Raw genomic sequence first — 23,044 nt, 5'->3', positions numbered from 1 at the left:
AATGATTTGTGGGTATCAGAAATAATTAAAATTAAAATAGATTCAACAATAAGTCATTTTTTTATACAAAAGATAAAATAAAAAAAATTATCAACACATGGAAATAATCACGGAATAATATTCAAAAAGAATGTAATTATAATTTTATAAAAAATCTTTGCACTCGTAATGAATTAAAACTGAAAACGAGCCTCGAAAATCTATATCTGCCAATAAATTAAATTTTACATTTATAAATTTCATAGCTATAAAAACGAATTAAAAATATTTTATCGTGAAAACTTTCCAAGCATTAACTCTCGCGAATGGTTTAATATATTATTTGATTTTGCCGTGCATTATCTAAGCCTGTGGGAGAACTAGATTCGAGTCGACCGAGTTACGTACATATACATCGCAGCTGTGACGTTTCTGTGCCACGGCGAGAACTGAGATTGCTAACATCTAACGCTATAACTAACGGCGAGTAGATGAGCACCCTCGTGCGCTCGCCCGCTGAGCAGATAAGACTTCGCGCCACGGCGCCGGTCACGGATTCTCGCGCTTTGCAGCGCGCATCACCTGCGCCCATCGCCACCCACGCCCTTCAACCACCCTGATAAATTACTCAAGACCTCTATCGTCCATCCTGGACGCGCGGTCATGTGCGCGGCTATCAGCCGGAGTGCGCCTTATAACCTCCGGGAAACGATCGGTACGCGTGACCCGATAACCGTCGAGACCAAGCCGCACGCTTAGAAAATGTTTGAGGGTTCTATCTTAAGAAATAATCGCAATTACTTCGTATATCGCAATGCGTAAATTTCAAGTCGTACAACAAAAATGTTTTAATAGTCAAAAACCAAGATATAAATAATTTTTTTTCCTTCTCTATTCTTTTCAAAACTCGTATCTATTCGTTGGATATTTTTTGTACTATCGTAAGTTTCTCTGATAAATTCGCTTAAAATAAAAATAGGCTTAATTGTCAAAATACGAAATTGAGGATTGAACGACTGAAATTTATCTGATTAAATCGAGCTTTGGAAACGATAATTACGTTCCAAAACTTGTCTATCGGTGAATGGAAATGGTGTCTTGAATGCCAGTAGCGCGACTAGCTATCTCAACGAGATACACGAAGACGGAGGACCGGGAGTTCTCTACGGCGACGTTTCCATTTGGTGATGCGAAGAGAGGAAGGGGAAAAAGATGTATGATCTAAGAAAGACCTTAATAATCCCGATTCATAAAGCCTAGTCTATCCTGGTGCGCCGATACGCCGTGCTGTCGGCCACGAGTGGGCTGATAAAGAATGACGATCGTAAGGGAAGAAAGTTGCACGGCGCTTATCGCCCAATAAATTCTACTTCAGCCAGCATCTGCCTGTCTCTCTCCCTTTCTTCTTCTTCGAGTTTTCTCGCCTTTCGCGGCATCGCATCCCTCCCCGTTCCACCACGTGCCGCAAAACCCGTGTAATTATCGCCGGCAAGTACCAACTAAATTCTCCCTTAACGACGAGTTACGATCGAATTAACAGATTGCTCCGCCAGAAAGAGATTTCGAATTCTCCGATCTTCTTCGCATTCTATATACATTTTGTATCATATCTGACTGAATGATCTTACGTCGTAGTATTTGAAAATAGAATAGATTGCGAAAAATGAAATTAATTAATATGTGTATTATAGTTCAAATTTATTTAATTAATTTTAATAATGATTTTCTGTTTTACTTCGTACCATTTTATATTTCATTAACAGAATAAAATATAAAAAATGAGGTCATTTTTCATTTTTCACGAACCGCTATTCCTTTTTTATAATAAAATAGAATCATAAAGAAATCACATGTAATATCAACGCTTCGATTTTCCTTTCAACTTTCGATAAGATGTAGCAACATTCTCCGTATAATTTAGGAAGTGTGAAAACGATTGTTCAGGAAAGAGAGGGAGAAAGCGAAAAGGAAGACACTCAATAAAATCTCGGGACTGCGTAACAGATATATCGTGACGAAATTGAGATTGGTTATCGAAGACGCTGCAACCTCCTCGCGAGGCGAGAAACGAGAAGAAGGCGTGTCGAGATGCTGTAGCGCGGGCTCAAATCGGATAGTTTGTTCATTAGAGATATTTTCCGACGGATGGACGGCGAGAGGCAAGCGAGGGAGCGTGCTCGGCGTATATTTGTCTTGATAAGTTCGAGGCAGGAAATGAGACTGTCGATAGAAGAGTCTGCGTACTTGCTTCCCTCGAAAGAAGCAAAATCGCCAGAAATGAGAATTTCGATTCGTTTAACGAGGAATAACGGTCGTACAGAAGTATATCTCGACAATCTAAAGGTGATTATGTACAAACGTAAATTCCTCTGGCAAACGCTTTGTTGACTTAGCGCTTTGCCTATTTACGAAGACTTTAATTATTGCGCGCTGTCAAAATGTCTAAATCAGATTTATTCTCATAATAAAAGATGAATCGAAATAAAAATACTGTCAAAATATACAAGGAAGATATACATATATATATATAGATATAGTGTGCAAATATGAATCTTTGAAGGCTAAACTGGCGATTTACAAGAGGCCACAAAATATTATAATTGAGCAGTGCGACGTATTTAATTTGTATAGCTAAAAATTTTATTAGAAATAGTTGATAATAGAAGAAGAGAAAAGATTAGGAGAAGCAGATTATCGATTTTTCAACATACATATGTTACTGATCTTTTTCAAAGCACAATTCCAGATAATATTAAAGTTAACTGCGTTCAAATATCTGCCATTACACGTTGATCGCAACTAGAATCTCATCGTTATTACGACTACTTGAGAAACTCATAAAGGAGCGATTGGCTTGGCTGCGTCGTATTATTTTTATATTCCAAAGACGCGTATACATAATGTTAATGCACATATAACAATTATAATATCGTCAATTTAATAAGCATCGATTAATAATTCAAGCAAAAAACAAATTTCATAAATAGAATAATTAATTTTAACGTAGACTTGTAGTTATATTCCGACTTTAAGACCATGAAATAATATTGAACGTTCTAATGTAAAAATAATTAATTACGTCGTAATCGGAACACGGTTATTTCGGCTTCGCTCTAAAATAGAAAGAAAAAAATGCATTGAAAAATAGAATCATAATCAATTTTGAAAATAAATCCAGTTCCGTGAATCCGTATATATGAAAAAACTAGATATATATGTAACATATCACAAAATGTCGAAGACAATCGAATTATATTTTAAAGACTCGCTCTTAAATATAAATTTGTTCCTATATCTATAGTCGCGAATAGCTTTATCAAAACAGTTATCGATTTTACATTCCACTGCAACTAGAAGGAAGAGGATGACAAAGTAGAAGGAGAAGGAGAAAGAGAGAGTGTGTGTGTGTGTGTGTGAGATTCTCTTGCTCCCGTATCAGTGGGCAAGGCCCGTTTGACCTGGCACACATGCCGCCCATAGATCAACCAGAACCCTTAGGCCGAACCCCACCATGCCACGGGCTAACCATTAATTTACAACCCGCAGAGTAACCCCATGCCTCAACCCCTGCATACAGGATCCGCGCGTCCCCTTGCGGCAGATATGAGCTACGACGTGGCGCTGAGGGATTCAACCACCCCGACTCTCTCTCCCGAATGGTCCCCTTCTTCTATCTCTCCATTCTGTCTCCTTCGTTCGCCGTCTCCGTTGCCTCCCAACTCTTAAGCGATCTCCATCTACCCGAGAAACTTCTCGTTATACCACGGCGAAAGAAATTTAAATCTATCGACGGCACATCTCGGTTAATCCGCAAGGATAATCCGCGGATGTATCCCGAATCTCGCGCAGCGTAGATTGATTTCTCTCGTAAATTATTATCCGCGTCCTTACATTTTTATTACAGTATCTTTTATGGATGGATAAATAAATTTTATTTTTTGATGATTCGACGTTTATTATATTAGGGAAGTAAGAAAAGAAAAATTAAATTAAATTCTAATCATCTTGAAATTTGTTTCGTTGACGAAGTGGATTCATAACGAGTTCATCGGTGGTAAGAGTAAGGAACAAAACTCTTAATTGTCAGTGGACTTCGAACTATTCAGAACACGAAAGAGAGAGGAGACGAGAAAGGGGCAAATTTACGAAAATTGAGAGAAAATAAGAAAGGGAAAGAAAATCGTGAATGAATGCCAGGGGTTGAAAGGGAGTGGGAAATGCTCTTTGATTTTGCGGGCTTTATCGTCGCTTAATAAGCGGGCGCGAATAGGCCCGCTGTTGCTTGTGCTTTGTAACTCGACGGAAGTAAGTTGTCCTCTGTTTCGTTTTGTTGTCCAGCAATTCCTTCTCTTCTACGTCCCTTTCCGCTCCTCCTCTCGCGAGAATGAAAGGAACGAATAATTAGAGAAGGTTGGCGGGCACGGCCCGAAAGTTTCTGGCCAATTAATTAGACGGAGAAATGCACGGTACGAGAGGTAACCGGCGCATAAACGCCAGAGATGGCAATTTAAACAGCGACAATTCGACTGCGATTATCGTTGCATAAACGGCGCTTCACGACGCGCTTTTATAATATAAAAGCTTCAGTTGATAATAGCGAATATTAGGGACTTGAATATCATAATGGAAAGAATCTGGGCACTATGAATCTAAAATTAAAAGGAATGAATAGATAAGATGTAAACTTAAAATAGAAATAAAGAATATATATTGGTATTTCATATATTTCTTCTTTGTAAATCAAAAGACTAGAGAAGTGAATATAAAGAGAAAAAAAATTTTAATAGGTAGACATACAATCATGCTTGTATAATAAAAAAAAACAGATTTAAAAATGTAATTATAGTAAAAAATAATTTTTATTAATAGCTATATGAGTATGGATACGTGGCCTTTTTACTCCGCTCTATATTTCTCAAGCAATAAGTCGTATCTAAATCGAAATCAAGACTAAAGTATTAAGAAAAAAAATGTTTAAAAAACTCGTATCATAAATAACTGCAAGATAAGATACATATATATTAATGTATACGTTTTTTCCTCTCCCTCTCTCTTCAAAACAACCCTATATTGCATTCCGATAATAATATCGCACTGATGCGAATCATATTCTCTTTGTTGTCTTCGTTAAGCTTACAATAATAAAACATCGGCGGCTTTGCATTCGATGGGCGATAAGACGCGTTCCCCTTTTACACTAGAGTGACACTGTATATAGCTGTTGCACCTCTCCAACCTTCCCTTCAATCCCTCTTCTTTCGACCCTCGTCGTCGGACTCGCCCCTCGTTTCCTCCACTTAAAAACCGGTAATTACTCCGAGGCTGGTGCGCTCTGGCATTTACCATCCGCTTTAGCGTTACTCTGTTTTCTTCTTAACAGCGGCTCGATGCAAAACTCGATTTTCGCAACACGTTGTATATCATTATATTATACTGCGCATTAGTTTTCGTGACGCGGACAGCGCAGTGAATTAATTCTGCAGCGAGTATAAAAAAACACCACCGCAAGCATCTTGCAGCGTATTTGTTAACTTGTACTACTTTTTATAGTTCACATAATTTCTCTTTAATCCCGCACAATTCTTTCAAAAATTTTAGTTTAACTTCTCAACTGCCATTACTATTATTATATCATTATTTTGACAATCCAATAGCAGCAGTTATCATAATTTTGACTGTTATTATCTCACCATTAACTTCAAATATTGCAATTTTAACAACCTTGTCATTATCTTTCAGAGTTATAAGTTTTGTCATAATTTTCTTGAGAAGAAGATTGAAAACATAAAGTAAGAAAAATATAAAGTTCAGATTTTTACGGGCTATTTATTTTTAACGAAGTCAACCTCGATGCGTCAATCATATGTGCGCTCAATGACAAAATAAAAAATTTAATGAAAAGTTCCGGAAAACTAATATGTTATAAATTTCTACGAGACCATTCAAATTATAGTTTTTTATGTATAAATATATACATATATGCACCTGATGTATACTTTCTTAAAAGAGTATAATTGAAAAATTTGAAATAATGAAAAATATATATTTTCGCACACAGAATTAATAAAATAAAATCTAAAAATAATATATAGATATAAAATATACAAAGTGCTAACCTTGATCGTCGCGTGGTGGGATCTTTCATGACCATGACCTCTGTGATGTCTCCATACTTGGTGAAATACTCCCTGAGGCTCTCTGAAACAAAATGATTTATATCGATTACTTTTTATAATGAAGAAGTAATATGATTTAATAAATATTTTCAATAACTATTTTAGATTTATTAGACATCGTTATAACATCTCACATATTGCATTTTTCTTAAACATCGCATTTTTCTCGCATTATTTTCAGTCATATAAAATGTCACCTTTATTATGACACATTCTCGCCATTCTTCACGAAAATATTCTTTTACAAAAAAATTGGTCTCTTTGGTGAAATACATATATAGTGACGAAAATCCAAATAACATCCTATCGTACAAGCATCGCTGTCAACCAAAGTTAGAGTTGGCAACACAGAAGATCACTGACGCTAATTGGAATTAGTAGATAACAACGCGTCGACACTTCGGAACGTAATCCTCATAGCCTGATAAACGCGCGGTGCGTGCGTTCAAAGTAAAGCTTTAGCTTAGCACGATCTATCTTTGATGACAGCTAATTCGACATATTGTGCATTTGCTATGACGAGTCAACTCAACAATCACACTTTATGTTTAAATAGATAACAACAAAATTAATTTCTGAGTTAAAAAATTAAAATAATAACAGTAAAAATTAAAATCGAAGCATAACTAATAACACAACGGTACATTGAAAATATAGCCGATGAAATACGAAAAAGCAAATGTTTTCTCTCTTCAATCAACTTTTATAATTTTTCTATTAAAAAATTACTTCAGATTGTTCAAATAAGAGCATCAGAAAAATCCATAAGTCACAAATTAATATCTTTTGTCCACTGAATATGAAAGAGCAGGAAAAAAATCATACCAAGCGTTCATTCTCTCTTTCTACTTTTTAGTTGACCGAGAAATTATCCAATCGCATATGTTCCACACAATCAATGCGACCGATGTAATCAATGTAGAGCTTTCTCGCTCTTTTTCGCCAGGGACACCCCCTTGACCCTTTTCGTAGGCTTATAGCAAAAGGCTGAATACTGGCGGCGGGCCAACATGGCCGCGCTCCAAATACATCTTACACCTTATCTAATTATACGCTGTTTCATCCAGTCTGCTCTAAAGACTTCGTAATGTTCAGCGGTTACTTGGCTCTTCAGTCGCGAATGAGTTTCAATAAATCCCAACATAGCTTCACAATACGCGGCAAATCTAAATACGCTTTTCTAAATTACTCTTCCAATGGATTGTACCTATAAAATACATTCATAGAAAGAATAGATAATATTTTCTAAAAAATATATTCTCTTTAAAAAGCGATATAATGTCTGATAATATTTAGAACCTATTAAAAAATATACTAAGAATAATTTTACATACAATTATTATAGTTTTTAAAAATAATAAATATATATATTTTTTTACCTAAAGAATACGTAATAATATTATTTAAATAATAAAGAATAAATTGTGAAATATGTGTTTAATTAGAGTAAAATTAAAAAAAATAATTGCCGTACCAACATTGAAGCATTAATAGTTGTATTTGTAAGTATTAAAAATTTTTGTACTGCAATTAAATGAATTTATTCTTTAGTTAGATTCAAACGTATTTGCTTTAGCAAAATTATAATTTAAGACTTAAAAAATATTTAACACCAAAATGCAAGACATTTAAACATTTAAAGAGAATACATAAATGGAAGGAAAAGTAATAAAAAATGGATTAAATATATTAAATAGAAATAAAAATCTTAATTATTATATATGTATTTTTTACAATGAAACGCATACACAAGCGACTGTTATCGTAAAAATTTGAAGCGTTTGATAATTGTTATTTTCATGTAAAATACGAGATAACAGGACTTGCTAATTCAACGCGCGGCATTAATCAATGAATTATTGGTATCCCCAGGTCATTAGCCGTCGGGCACCACCTGTTTGGTAACAAGCCTCACGCATAAATTACACCCAACCCCTCTATATATTGTTAATTAGTAACACCAAGTCAAAATTCTTAAGGAGGCATATAGCGAGAATCTGTTATCGACCACACCGGCTAATGTTCGTTTCATGACGAAACATTTAAAAGACAATTAGCTAGATCAGAGATATTGACGTCACCGTTTATTACGCCATCACCTTCCTCGTCGAAAATAAGATTTTGTTAATAAAAAAGAGCATTATCGAAGCGCGTGCCGTTGAATTACTTCTTAATGGATTTGTAATTTGCATTTAATTCGAGAAACTTTTTCGGAAAACCAAAAAAGCGGACTCTTTAGAGGTGTACTGACGCGAAAAGATCTCAAATCTTGAAAACTTGTACGCAAAGAACAATGGAGCGACAATGACTGAACGTATATTCTATGTAAAACCCTTACTGATGAAGCTGAAAAAAATTGATATAATTTTCTCTATTATAATTTGCTTACATATAAATTTTATTTAGTATAAAAATAAATATATATCTGAATATACAATATAGCTAAATATATTAGCGAATAAAATAAACGTAAAAGTTTATTTTTCTCTAACACATTTCGTCTGCGGATATTTCTTCACAAGTATACTTTTCGTAACATAATTCTCTTAATTTTCGCGGCACCCTTTGATAATTTTCTAGATTCACTCCTGTAACGTCAGCCTACTATGAAAATGTCGTTAAAATAAGAGAAATGCACCCCATTCTCCAAAGGGCTGGCTTGCCAATGCTGCCTTAATTTGTCCTGGCGGATTGATGGAAGCAATTTCGTCGTTCTTGCGAGAAGACGCTCTTAAAACGTGTCCGCGATCCGCCAAAATTTACGGCTGTCATTTCCTTAATTGTTCTCCGGCACAACTTATTTTTCACGCGCGGCCCTCGCTCGTCCCGCATTCTCATTTCAACCGTTGCAGTCGGTCGAAAGGTACGCTCGTGCCTTGGCCCTTTGCCGGTGACGCGACTAGCTTACTCAGCCCAGAACTCTTCTTTGCCCCGAATGGCAACAAACGGAAACGGGAGCGATATGTTGCCGACTCCGAATGAAGTAGTGTTTGGAGGAAATGGAATGTTTACTTGTAACTTGCTTTAACTTTTCTCTCAGGAATGTAGTAATTTATGATGTTGTGAACAAAGAGCATTGCAGTTATTATAGCAATAATTAATTGAGTACATACATATCGACGCAAAATTTTGTCAGAAATGAACAATACTATATTTCACTAATCAATTGCTTTAATAAATAGACTAAGATCACATTAATAGAAATGTTTCGTTTTAAGTAGTATTTTGTTTCTCCATTAAGAGAATATTAATTACATTGCTCAAAGAAACTCGCGGATATTATTAAAATACAAAATGATAAAAAATATTTCACAGAGTGTATGCTTAACAAAAAACGCGAAAAGCGTGTACTGTTTTTATTCCAACAGCCCATGTATTTTTTCTAGTCCATGTATATAATTTTATATGTTTTAATTGTATGTTTATGAGAAAATTTGAAGTCTATAAAACGAAAAAGTTACAATAAAAAGTTCACGAGTTTTAAATTTTCTAAAATGGCATTGTACCGCATAACAGGAATTGTTATAAATTTATTTTGTTACAAAAATCAGATCTATATCATTTTCATTAATACCCTCTCACTGACAAATTAAATCTCGTATATCTTTAAAAGTTTTACTCTAAGAAACAATTTATAAACCTCTTTAGATAAGAGTGGCTATAAATTGTTGACTAAATAAATCACAACTTACTTTAAGAAGTTTTAAAGTTTAACAATCGACTGAAATTTTCATTGTACCGGTACAACCCTAGAAATCGAGGCGCTAGACATTGCAATAGCCCCTGAAAAATTGCTAAAAAAGCGAAACTAATCAGAGTTCTTTTGTATTTTTTTTTCTTCGAATTCACGAATGTAATCCTTAAAAAGAGAACTTGTCCTGGACCTTTTTATCCTCTTTTCAGATAGAAAAAGAGAGAGAGAGAGAGAGAGAGTTCACGTCTCGACTCGCGTCGTACTTGGAGCATATTGGTCGCCGTGCCATGAGAAAGCTCTAGAACCGACTATCCACGCGGTAGTCAATGGCGGAAGTGGAGACGGCGAGGTGGCGAACTCCATTCAAATGAGATTCAACGCTAGGGAAGAATCGGAAGAGATGCCAAGAAGCTGAAGAGGGAACAGAAGAAGGGATGCGGAAGCGAGCACAGTGCACGCTGGCCTCTGCTCGAGTGTTTTTCTATTCAGAGAAGGCTCGCATAAAGTCCTATATACCGAGTTCTATCCTATCCTATCTCCCGGATCCCCCAGGAGCCAGGGAGGATACGGGATAAGAGAGGCAAAGGGGTGGTTCTCCCATTCCAGAGGACCGTTCATTGAAACGAATGGCCTTGTCCGCCTCTTTCTCCTCGTCCTTTCGTCTTCTCTCTGTCTTGCTTCACTCTTCCTGCTATTCGCGGTCTTTCAGGTTTCACTCTCTCTCTCTTTCTCTCTTTTCCCTTGCCTTTCTATCCCTGACCCTCGAACGTGCCTCTCTCCACTCTTCCCTTTCCGATTTCCAGTCGCGCTTCTTTCTTCGCTTCTTCCTCGAGTTACGCCTCCCGCGAATCCGCCAGGATTACTTATCTTCCGCCAAAGGACGCTCAAGGCTCAACCTAAAGCATCATTTGAATAAACGCGAAGTTACTGCGCGCCTGTTCCCGGCAGGCAAGAACGAGCGAAAGAGAGAGAGAGAGAGAGAGACTCTCTAGCGCGCGTCCCACGACTATATTAATGGCGTCGTGATACCTTCGGGCAAAAAGAGGACCTCCTCGCTCTCTATTACCTGCGGGATGAGATTCCTGTCAGCAAGGATGTCGCGTCTTCAACAACGGGTCACGATACTCGTGCATCGTATTATACTGACGCGTCGAGGCGAAGAGAATTCTAATATAATTTACGATAATCGCGGAATTCTTGTTATTTCTTGAAACATAGTCGGTAAATAATAATAACAGCAGTTAATAATAATAGAGCGCGATTCGAATAATTTATCGCATAATGTTGTTAGGGAGGGTGAAATTAAAACTTACAGGAATATAAATAGAAGCTCCGAAAGAAACGGCAATTTTTCGAAACTCAATGTTGAGAATTTTGAACAAATCACCGATTTTTGCATTAGAGCAATTAACAAATTGATGAGACAAATGTGTTAAATTTTATTATACGAAGCTTTCAAAATAAATTAGTTATAGTGCTAAATATTTCACATTATTCATCTTCAATTTTTAAAAAATTTGTCAAACGATTTGACGTTGATGAGCATAATAAGTTGACTGCTTCCGACATTTTTCTCATTTTTAATTGCATAAGGAAAGAAAGTGATAAATAGCATATCTCTGCTATTATTCCCATCCTTCACGCACAAGTCGTAAGTCAACTCTGAAAAAACATTCTGTAACTCGTGGTATACGTTAATAATAAGTCTCTATTTCTGTACCTGAGCGTACCAAAATTAGCGACGAATACTCAGCGACCCATCCGCAAATACGATGCTCACGCGCTACATCGATAAATGTGAAACAGCGGTGCTGTCAAAGATGTTACGCGAACGCATAAATACGTTCTTGCATAAATTATCTGATAAATATTGCAAATAGTGGTCAAAATTGCCGAACATTAACTTGTGACACGACGCGCGGTCATTCTTCATTATTGAATATTATTGACATTAATACGTGATTAACATGTGTTATTCATGTAATCAGTTTATTAGTGCGGTTCCCTGCAATTAATATTATTAGCATTATTCTATAATTTCGATTAGATGATTAAAATATTATTTATTTTTATCGTACATAGTATTATCAATTTAACAATGTGACCTACCTATACAATTCAGATTTAATTATATAATATTTGCAACTTTAACAAAATGTAATTCATAATTATAGAAATTCTGATGAAATGCATTACATCATCAAAATTACTATTAAATAAATTAAATTATTGTCAACGTATTTTTTTTTTTTTTTTTTATATTATCTGCTCGTCAGTACATTCTGAAATTCTTCAATTATTATCATATTAGTATTATTAAGTAAAGATCAAATAAAATTTAATAAATCATCAAACGCGAATAAGATATTTCCATAATTAAAGTTCCGTTAGCGAGCTAACGGAATACATTTTTCATTGCCATTCATCAAATGATCTTTAAATACCTATATACGATATGTCATTAATAAACTGTTAAACCTCTCGAACTATCGTAATTATCGATCAATACTGTCACCAGTGTATCCTGTATCAGAATGACGAATTTCTCACATTCATAGGTCATTAATAGGACTATTAATATTCATCGTACTATTAATTATCGCGTGTGTGAGAAGTCCATTAGAGACGGTCATACATACGATAGCTCAATTACTGTCGCGTGACCTTCCGGGATCAGGTTTGACAAACTTCTCGGCCGAGAAATAGAGCGACAATATCATCCGACTACATCGTCGCGCGTTATATGTACATCTATTAAATAAATAAACATTGCCGCATTGGCCACCGCATGGAAATTCATTCCCTGTCTCGGCGTTCTCGTGGGAAGAGACGCCGCGAACGAAACGCTGCTACGTCTCTCTTACTTCAAGCCGCTCCTCGCGTGCCGGCGTCTATTTTGGCGAACGTGCAGCATCCCAAAAAGATCGTACCGTCTATCCGTCGTGGCGGTCTTCTTGCGCAGCGACGAGCCATTAACGGCAACGTAAGTGTACACTTGAGCTCGACTGGAATCGTCGAGTACCGATCGAACGAGCCGGGAAGGAATCAGAACCAATTCCAAATTGCTATAGTTTTTTTAGGAAATATTTTTTTTTCTTCTTTTTTTAGTTCCCCAATCGATCTCGTATAAATCATTGAGATAGACAACTCAAAATGTCACACACAAATATAGATAGGTATTACAAAAATATCAAATTTTATACAAGAATATCACGTGAGAATCAATAGTAGCATATATTTTTGTAAAAAATTCATAATAAAAACGAAAATGTATAAAAATCAAAGTGACGAAGCACCGACATCTCTTGTAGTCGAAAAAGTTATTGCTCTCGATTATTGAAAATTCTAAAAAGGAAGCTCTATTTTATCGTATATTATATATTCACGTAACGTACGAGTGGTTCAATCTCAATTTTTCTTGTCGCAATAATAAAAATTCGAAATCCTCCGTCGAATCTAAAAATAGTAACGAATGACATTTATAACGAGTTACAGCAAATTAACTCAAATCGGCGTCGCAGAGCAGCGAACGCCACGAGGAGAATCGTAATACGGGAAGGGATAGGTTGATTCTCTACGCGAGATGTAAGGGGAGGACAACAGAATCTGGAGCCTACCTGGCCGCGAGCCAACCTTACTTTCAGGATTCGCGATAGTGCCGCGGTTGATGCATAGTGAGGAGGAGAGAGATAGAGAGAGTGCATAGTAGGCACCCGGCTGGGGTGCACACCATCCCTTCTCCTTCGCTCGATCGCATGGGCGCCCGCATTGCAGCTATGGCCCACCATTCTAATGATGGTAACCACGCAGGTACCACCCTTGCCGTTCCTCTTTGAGCTTTCCACCCTTTCTCGTGAGCTCCTTCTCCTCCAGCCACGAGTTCTTTGTCGTCGGTCCCCCGGCTTTTCTGCTGACACTTTTGCTGCGAAGCATCGCTGCTTTCGCTGACCGCGACTGATTTTCTTGATGGCACTCCCTCGTTCTTGAGAGCGGAGGTTCTCTTCCGCCACCCTTGATCTTTATTTCGCGCCGCGCTTGGGATTGATCGGACCCAACGAACAAGCTTATATACATGATCGATTAACTAGCAGCAGAACGAAATAGAACACTTTCAAAGAAAAATCTAGATATCGGATGTACGATTAAAGATAGTTTCTCGATTTAAATGTTATTGTAATTTTATATAAATTTTTTAATTATAATCCTTGTCTCTAGGATTCAATAGTGACAAAAAACGAAAAATTAATGAAATCACTATATTAACGTAAAATAAATAAATTAAACTTTAAAATAATAAATAGATAAATAAACTTAGAGATATAAAAACCTAACTCTCTATAGTATGCAATTTTTTTATATATTATATAATAATGTTAACGTTATACGAAATAATAAACATATTACAAGTTATCACACATCCTCTCGCTCAATATACTCTTTTGTGGAAAAAACCTGATGTTCAAGACTTCAGTTTCAATAATATCTTATCGCGGCCAAGATAGCGGAGATTAATCCCATTCGTAATAAAACGGATAAGCGCTCGGATGACTCGAAGGAGTCGTCGGGAGTGTAGGAAAGGGAGAAGCAGCGGAGAACGAGACGGAGCTCCATTCTTGTTACTCCCGGCGACATCTTTAATTCATCGAATGCGGATTGCGGGCTGAATCCCTGATGAGCTTTATTCCACATCCGCGCGCTCGAACTATCGGACCCGATGAGAGATTCTCATACGATAATACTCACCGCTAAGCCACTGTTCCACGTCTTCCTTATATCTACCGCACCTCCATTTTACCTCAACCTCCGCTGCCCAACTTCTCCCCAAGACTCTCCTCATGTATCTGCACCTTCGCAACTAGTGCTGCCCATTTAAGAAGCTCTCGCGCCAGGCTTTTTCGTTTTCGGTTCTGTCTCGTCCCGAATCTCCGATCCACTTCGGCTTCTACTTCCGCGTCGTTCAACTCCCTCCAACCTCGGACCCTCAATCCTTTCTCGGGTTTCTCGCGGTAAATCGCGCGGAAAACTAGCCAGTGAAGATTCTCTCCCGTCCCCAACCTCTTCCTTTTCTCCCGATCGCCATCCTGTTCCGTTCATGTGTCTCACAGTTGGACGCTATCAAGAATTGCGTCCACTCTCTGATGGAAACTTCAATTCACATCGATTTATTTTATATCAAGATCGCCACGCTTGGGTACCTTTCTGTAATTTCCGATTTGTACCATTAATTCTTTCTATAAAAAATCTCAAATAATTTATACACCCAAAGGATAATCTGTTGCATCAAATTGCAATGGATTCATTAGTGAATAATATAGAAAAATAAAGATAAAGGCAAAGACGAATTAAATACGATGTTACGGAACAAAAGACGCGAATAATTATGAAATTATATGGTTAGGAAATTACAGCGGTAGCTTTCGAATTATAAAATAAATCTGAGACTTTTTGCGAATTTAAACTTTATAAATAAATATAAATTTAAAGTGTAAGACAAGCAATAAGAGCCAAATCGCGGATGACAGTGCGTTATCCCAACGAAACTAAAATTTTGTCGTTAGAATTAAATACCTGTGCACAATAAGGCACCAAATTTTATTTGGTCACGGCCAAGATTTAAAATTTGAATAATCTCTACAAGAGATTTAATTCCATACATCCCCTCTTCCCCACTAAGGAAATAAATGCGAAAGAAAAATATAGATCCGAAAGTCGCTGAATCGGGAATATTGCCTGTCTTACACTTTAAATGTATATTTATATTACAGAACCTTGTTAAACTCTTAATTTATATACGCTGGCGTAAAGGCGTTTGTTTACCAACATTATTATGTTTATAAATAAATATTCAAGGCATTTTCTTCATTTATAAATCATTGTATGTAGATTTATTTTAACAAGATTTTATTTCGAGAAATAGTTACACGAATATTTAAAGTTAAATGCCAGAAAGTCTTATCTGATCTATTAAACGCTGTCTCATTTTACAGCTTCTCTATTTTCGTGATTAAATATCTCGATAATTAAGGCTTAAATTCCCTTAGGATAAAGTCACTTGAATGTAGCTAAAGAATAAATTCTCCTTGTTTGCATTTTGAATCTCTCGGTTACGATGGGTAACTGAAAATACAAGCGGAGAAATTGGAATTTCCAATCTGCCTCTAATGGAAACGTTATCTAAAGAGACGAAATTTTCATCCGGAAAGCATCCGGCATCACGTTTATTTCCGTGAAACTTCGCGTCGCATATATTATATATAAAAAGCATTCTTCTTTTTTTTTTTTTTTTTTTAGTTCGTCGTCGAATTAACCGCCAATGGCAAAATGATCGAACGCGTTCCGATAATCGTGTCAGACCTTCTAAATTTTTGAGCCATCGGCTGCCGGCTCGTGAGCTGTCATATTTCGTATCAAATTACGATTTCGTCCTCGACGGTACAATATATCGAATGAAACCATTTCAAGAACCGCAAAGTAAGAAATAAAAGAGAAATTGGCGAGCGAGTTCGAGGAAGAAAAAAGTGTATAACAAACGAAAGGAAGGCAGAAAAAGAAAAATCGAAGCGTAACATTTTTATGTAATTTGTTGAAAATTATAAAGCTAGATAAATAAAGACAATGCCAATAAATATGATCTATACATATTTTAAATTAAATTTCTAAATATTTAAAATATAAATATAAATCAAACAGTATTACAGAACAGAAGAGAAGTTTACACGATTACAAAGTGTTATATTCTGTTTCCTCTCAAGTTGTAAGAGGTGAAAAAAAGAAAAGAAAGGAGAAAAAGAAGAAGATAGACGGTCGCGATTGCAAAGAGAGTCTTCGTGCCAAGGCCGCCTTAATAATTTAAATCTCTCAGTACTCGAAAAATTGAATTTAATAATTCAGCTCAATAGGAAACCCCGGTCGGTTACGAACCGGCGGAACCCGATCAAAAATGCAATATCCAACTCGATTTCTTAATTCGATTTCAGTGGCGTGCGCCTCGCTCTCAATCGACGGCGCGTACAACCCTTTCTTCCTTTCCACTGTCAGATATCTGTTTCGTTCGCCAAAAAAAAAAAAAACGCGCGAGTCACGCGTTATGTCTAGAAAATCGCATTTAGATCTTACAGAGTCGATTTCAGTCGGTTTGCTTTGGCCTCCCGTTTGTTAGTGCGGAATGTAGGACGATCTAATAAATATCGTGGATACTTAATGGAGAAGCGCACGCACTGATCACGTTCATTTATCTAGTTGAGAAATAATACTTCTCCATCTATCTATATGTTCTCTAACCATTTACATATGCATTTCATTTTTCCATTGAATTTCTATTTATTTATTACTAATCTTAATAATATTAGAAAATCGATTTTTAATATTTTTATTTAATTCTTATCATTATAGAAGAGAGAGAGAGAGAGAGAGAAGTTTTTCTGTCGACTACAAATTTCTTGATGCATTGAAATAGAATTGGCTGATTGAGCTGTTTGCTTTCAAAGTGACGTAAATAAAACTTTAAAATGCGATAAATTCAAGTAGCATACAAGCACAAATCGATGTAAGCATTTTCCAAACTTGACTCGCGCTACTTTAAAACTAAACGGCTCAATACGATCCTGCCTTTCGCTTCAATTTCTATAGCAATACACATCGAAAAAGTTAGACGCCGATCGACTTTCTGCGCGTTTACACTTCCATCCAGTTTAAAATAAGAAAATTCGAATAAAGGAAGCTGTATTACTGCTCGCGCTAAAAACTTCTCTGTACTTTCCATAAAGGTAATCGATAGCTTGCAGGTGAAAATTATATATATTAGATTATATATGCCCGTTGCAATTCATTTCGTTCGTTTCCGAGGAAAGCCCACTCGATACGTGTAGAGAGACAGAGGACTTTATGGACATCGCGTATATATTCGTATGTATATAATTCACCTGTCTGCTGACAAATAATGGAAACTGCGCTTTTGAATTACGACGCAGACGCGCGATGCAATAGATCACGATTTATTATCGAAGTCTGAGAGCGCAATTGCGATGTTGTTGTTACAACGAGGAAGAGTAGAAAGCAGAAAGATGGGAACTCATGCGTAGATGTGCGAGTTAACCTCCGTTAACCCCGGTCTGTTGAATTCAATATATTGATGACGTCAAACTGTATCATATCGTATAGCCGCGAGTCTAAGCAAACCGTGTGAAAGTGTACGAGATGTCAGAACGACTAACATTTTAACTCGTCATATTCCAAGATACGTCATTTCTCTTCCTTTTTTTCAAGACGTAATGGAAATTATATATTATTCTTCTCTCTTTCCGTATAAAGCACATCTTACGAAATTCTAAAAATAATTCAGCAAAATTAATGCAAAATAATATTCTATATATAAATCGGACAAAAGATAAATTTTCCCTAAAATTAAAATTTATGATCGTTATTTTAATATATATATATATATATTTGTCAAGTGAGAATATTAGACCGATTAATTACGCATAATTTGAAATAATCTCAATGAGATATAAAGCAATCGTATCTACTATCAATGCCAGAAAGTATCGGTAAGACGCATCCAAATATAGATCGCGCTTATAATTAGTAGCTTAGGGGCGGTCTTAGTTTAGTACGTCAGAAGCGCGAAGGACTCGTCTTGCACACTAGTCACAAATACAGAGGAGATCATGCCAAGCGTACTTGGGTAACGAATTTCGAGGTCTTTTACGATTTACTAAGATAGAACATAACAGTACTGCTCGTCGACTTGATTAATTCTTTGCTCTCCCGTAAAATTGTATACTATTAAAATACTTTTTCTATAAAAGACACGATAATTATGCTTACCGCAATAATTATACGGGATATAATTATTAGTAAAATAATTATATTCTTATTTATCTAAATAAAATAAGATAAATAATAAATATCAACATTTAAACACGTTTTGCATATCTTGCATATCTTGAATATCTTAGTTTCTCTCTTCATCTTTTATTTTAATACTATACAATAGATACTTTGGAGATCTTTCTTATTAACGAAAATTTAATGCTAAAGAGATAACAAAAAAGAAAATAAGAGAGAGATAGAGATATCACTTATTATTTATTAAAAGCATTTCTTACAAACAATGTGTATGTATATATAATCTTGTTTTTGTCAATCTTATCAATTTTTCGGTACGTATCTAGAAACGGCAGCTGATTAGTTTTCACAGTGAAAAAATAATGAACATTTCTTTATATTCCGTAGCATGGATCAGCATAGGTTCCATATTGATAATAGGATTTGCCAATTAAGATTCATGATTAGTATTTATTTCGGTCGTATTTGAGCCGGATTCCGCGGGCGGTTAAACTTGGCGTGGCTTGGCACCCTGATGCAATTTGCTCTATTAGCCCCGATATCCCTTTCCCAACACAACGATAAAAGCTTAAGGTATTGGCGCGGATTTGTCAAAACCAGCAAATATTATACACATTTTGATTCGCTATAAATATATTCAAATTTGTTTGTCATCAAGCGCGAGAATCGTGAAAAAATAGCATAATAATAATATGGGAAAAAGTTGAATTTTAATATTATTAATAACATAAAACTTTTTTTATACAACCATACTGTCGTATTTATATTAAGATTATGAAATTATCAAAATCTCAAATCTCTTCAATACAATATTTAATAAAAATACACGCAAATCATATAAAATAAATTGCACTAGAAAAGAGCTAACAATAATAGACACTTTTTTATTCAATTAATATTTTAAATCTATAATTGCAAAATCAGTTTACAATTGGCAACATAATTGACGGGAAAAACAAAAATATCTAAAAATCTGAAATTCAATAAAACCAATAACTAGCAAGAAAACAAAACTTTTCTGTATTTAAGCCGCTTATATTAGAATTCTTATAATGTGAATTTAAAAATTAAAACTGTAAATCCGTCTCTGCGCGTCGTACGTAAAAAAAAAAAAAAAAAAAAAAAAAAAAAAAAAAAAAACCGATTAAATGCGACGAACGAACTAACCCCGTTCTTCCTTGAAACATTATATACTTCCCGGACAGCTCGTTGCGACTCGACGGAGAAATTGTTAGTGGGAAAAAAGACGAAAAGGGAACAGTCTCCGCCGGCTGTTACGTTTGCGTACGTAAGGGACCTTAATTCCTAACGTATATTTAAACTCTTTGAGCCGCTAGCTATTCTTTTTTATCGCGCGTCGTTGTTCGTTTTCCACCGTCTCCCGTTCTTCTTTTTTGTCTTCTTCATCCTGTTTGTTCACTTCGCGAGACAAACCCTGCCTCGCATAGAGAGAAAAACTTCCGTCCAATCGACGGAAATGAAACGTCGAGGCCGTGGAAGTTGCGGCATAAACCCGAGTGTCCGTCCCTGCCTCCTGTTCACCAAGAAAAGCCGACGCGCCCCGAAGCGCTACTTCATTTCGATTTACCAGAGGCGAAATATCGTACCAGTTCAAGTGTGTTAAAAGAGAGGCCATAACGCGCGAGAGCAGTCGTACGCTTGTTAGTAAAACTATTACGAGTGTGTAATTTTCACGGTTACCGACAAAACAAACTTCTTCGCACAAAAACGTCAACGTTAACTTTGTTTCCATATTATACGCGTTTTATTTTTCAGATTAACAGTCGGGTAAAAATTATTCTATCCCGATTATCTCATGTAGAAATATTTTAATCAAATTTTTGCAACCATGCATCTATACAAGATAGAGAGAAACAATTATCTAAATTTTATGCAGCCTTCGTTTAATGTTTTGAAAATTAATGTTATTTTTACATTTTAAATTCATTCTTTGTAATTTATTTAAGTAATCTTAATATAAAAATATATATACGATATACAAAATCTCGAAGGAAAAAAGAGCGTTCGCAAATATCTTCAACGCAAAGTATAATAATTAAAATTGGGGTTTCTTTAAGAGGTAAAACCCTGTTTAACCAGACGCAATATTAACTTCCGCGAAAGATTATTTCGCCTTTTGAGTTGCTGAAGACAGAATTGCAAAGAAGGAAATATCGTAGGAGAATATCAAGCGGGAAAAAGAAAAAAGGGCGCGCAATACCAGAAAGCCAGGATCAGCCGCGGTGCATTCAAGAGATTAATTCTTTCGTCGCGGCTACGTTGCGAAGGTGAGGTCGCAAGCTCCGCCACAAGTTCGAAAGCCGCGGCCCCCGAATAATGCAACAATCGTGTTCTAGCGGCCTGTATCCCGCGTCGGTGACCTAACCGCTATCCGTCTCTCTCGCTATATACAGTCAGGAAACAAGCAAATGCAGTCAGAGGCGTGCATCCCAATGTAACCGCCTTTATGCAACTTTGAGCCAGCTCTGATCCAACCTTGCGATCCAGTTCTTATGTACCATTTGTTCCTCTCGATCCACGTGTAATCGTACAGATCCTAATTAACTTTCCGGATTTCTTCTTCTTTTCTTTAATCAGTCGTAAGTCGTCTACCGATACGTTAATCCTGAAGATTACCGAAATTCTCTTTCGCAGTCTCTGATTTGAAATAAATCTTTTCATTAAGCACTTCTAATTATAATTCAATTTTTGCAAATCCTTTGACGTTAAAAATAAATGTTATATAGATATTTTTTCTTTCTCTGTTCCAACTCTAATCATATTTCTTAGAAAGCCAACGTATACGCTTTCTTCAATATGACGTGCAATCCAATGGTACCGACATCCGCTTTTCGATTGACATGAAAATACCCTCGGAAGTGTGTTACGTTTGTCCTTCCTACTTGTCCTCTCTCGCCGTTTCCCTTGCATACCCCACAAAGTCATGGTCCACCGCGGATCTAAGCCGGTCAGTGTTGACCTCGTCCGGTTGGTTCGGCACAGGAAACATACGAAACGTTTTCCGCGACCTAGCCCTGAAACTACCTCTTTTCCCCTTGCCTACTTCTGCATTACTCTGTACTTTTTACCGACCATGAAACCTCAAATGTACAAAGGCCGCAGTCGAGCGAGAAGAAGCGAGGGCGGCTTTGACCTCGCTATGCAAACCGCAATCCTATGACTATCCCCGTTCGGTCAACCTTTGAGAACGGAAATGTGGCGTAGTAGGAATAGAATTATAATACTTTAGAATTTCGCTATACTGTCGGAAGGTAACGTAAATAGTATTAAACAATTGCGCCGAAAAAATAATCCTTAATCTTGAATTATCTCTATGTTTCATTTAGATACTCAAAGTAATGACAATTTTAACGAAAATTTGATTAGACGTTGTATCCTCTTCTTTTTTTTCTACCGGGAAAACTCCTGCGCCGATAATTCCAGTGAGGCTGGATTTCGAGCATCGCGCCGGCAAAAAGTTTATCCTGAAACTTTCATGCGCGTCACCGATGCGGAAAAAGCCCACGGGCTCGTCAATGAGCTCTCAAAAGTCCGAACCGCCATTGCTGTGCTCGAGTAGAATATATATTGGGCAGTAGAATTTTTTAAAACGTCATGGATTATTCGCTTTCGTATAGAGAAATTCAAAGTTAATCATTCATTTTAAATTTCGGAACTTTTATGCAGTCACTTTTAAAAACGCAAACACGATAAAATGACGCGTTTATAAAATATACATTTAATAAAGTTAATTAACGATCATATTCATAAAATATGATACGTGCAAGGTTGTTTCTTGATTTAAAAAAAATTAGAACTTTTTTTATAAATTTGATACAAATTTTTTCATCAACTCGTAATTATCGATTGCTCACAAACTCAGCATTTTTATCTGAAAATTTAGATTCTAAAATAAACATAAATTAAACTGCGATATTAAAAGCATCAATTATTATTCGCTTCATACGTGATTCCTTCGACTTGGAATAGATCTCTCATGAAAATATACGCGTTATATTTAGCAAAAGTTTTTAATTATCAACATAAAGTATCTTTGTAATTAAGCTTTCAATTAAAATTCTGCTAAAGTTCACTTAAAATTAATTAAAAAAGTGTGTAAATCGTGTTAGCGGAATACAGAAAAGGGCAAGAAAAATTATGTCTCCGAACTCGTTCGTAACGTTTTAATTATCCGGGGCTTGGCCGGCGTAACACTCGCGCGAATTTATCAAACGCCATTTTTAATCGGATCAAGCGCTAACCCCCCTTTCGAACGTTTTTATCTCCCTACTCCCTCGTCGTTCTCGACCTCGAATGAAGAACAAAAGTCGAGCGGCCGGTTTGGTTT

At 36.2% G+C, this 23,044-nt stretch overlaps 1 protein-coding gene across 3 annotated transcripts in view; it reads right to left on the bottom strand.

The window, feature by feature from the left end:
- Nucleotides 1-23,044, bottom strand: part of Rbp6 (RNA-binding protein 6) — a 590,474-nt gene that overhangs the window by 358,781 nt on the left and 208,649 nt on the right. For all 3 annotated transcript variants that reach the window (XM_029311221.2, XM_029311220.2, XM_029311223.2), the window contains exon 3: nt 6,096-6,177. In XM_029311221.2, the coding sequence (XP_029167054.1) occupies nt 6,096-6,177 (82 nt within the window). The remainder of the gene's footprint in view (nt 1-6,095; nt 6,178-23,044) is intronic.

This window comes from Nylanderia fulva, unplaced genomic scaffold (genome assembly GCF_048542155.1).
Source record: "Nylanderia fulva isolate GAGA-0341 unplaced genomic scaffold, ASM4854215v1 Scaffold28, whole genome shotgun sequence".
In the NCBI taxonomy this organism is placed as follows: Eukaryota; Metazoa; Arthropoda; class Insecta; order Hymenoptera; family Formicidae; genus Nylanderia; species Nylanderia fulva.
The sequence above is the reverse complement of the archived record's forward strand: the minus strand, read 5'-3'. Positions and strand labels throughout refer to the sequence as shown.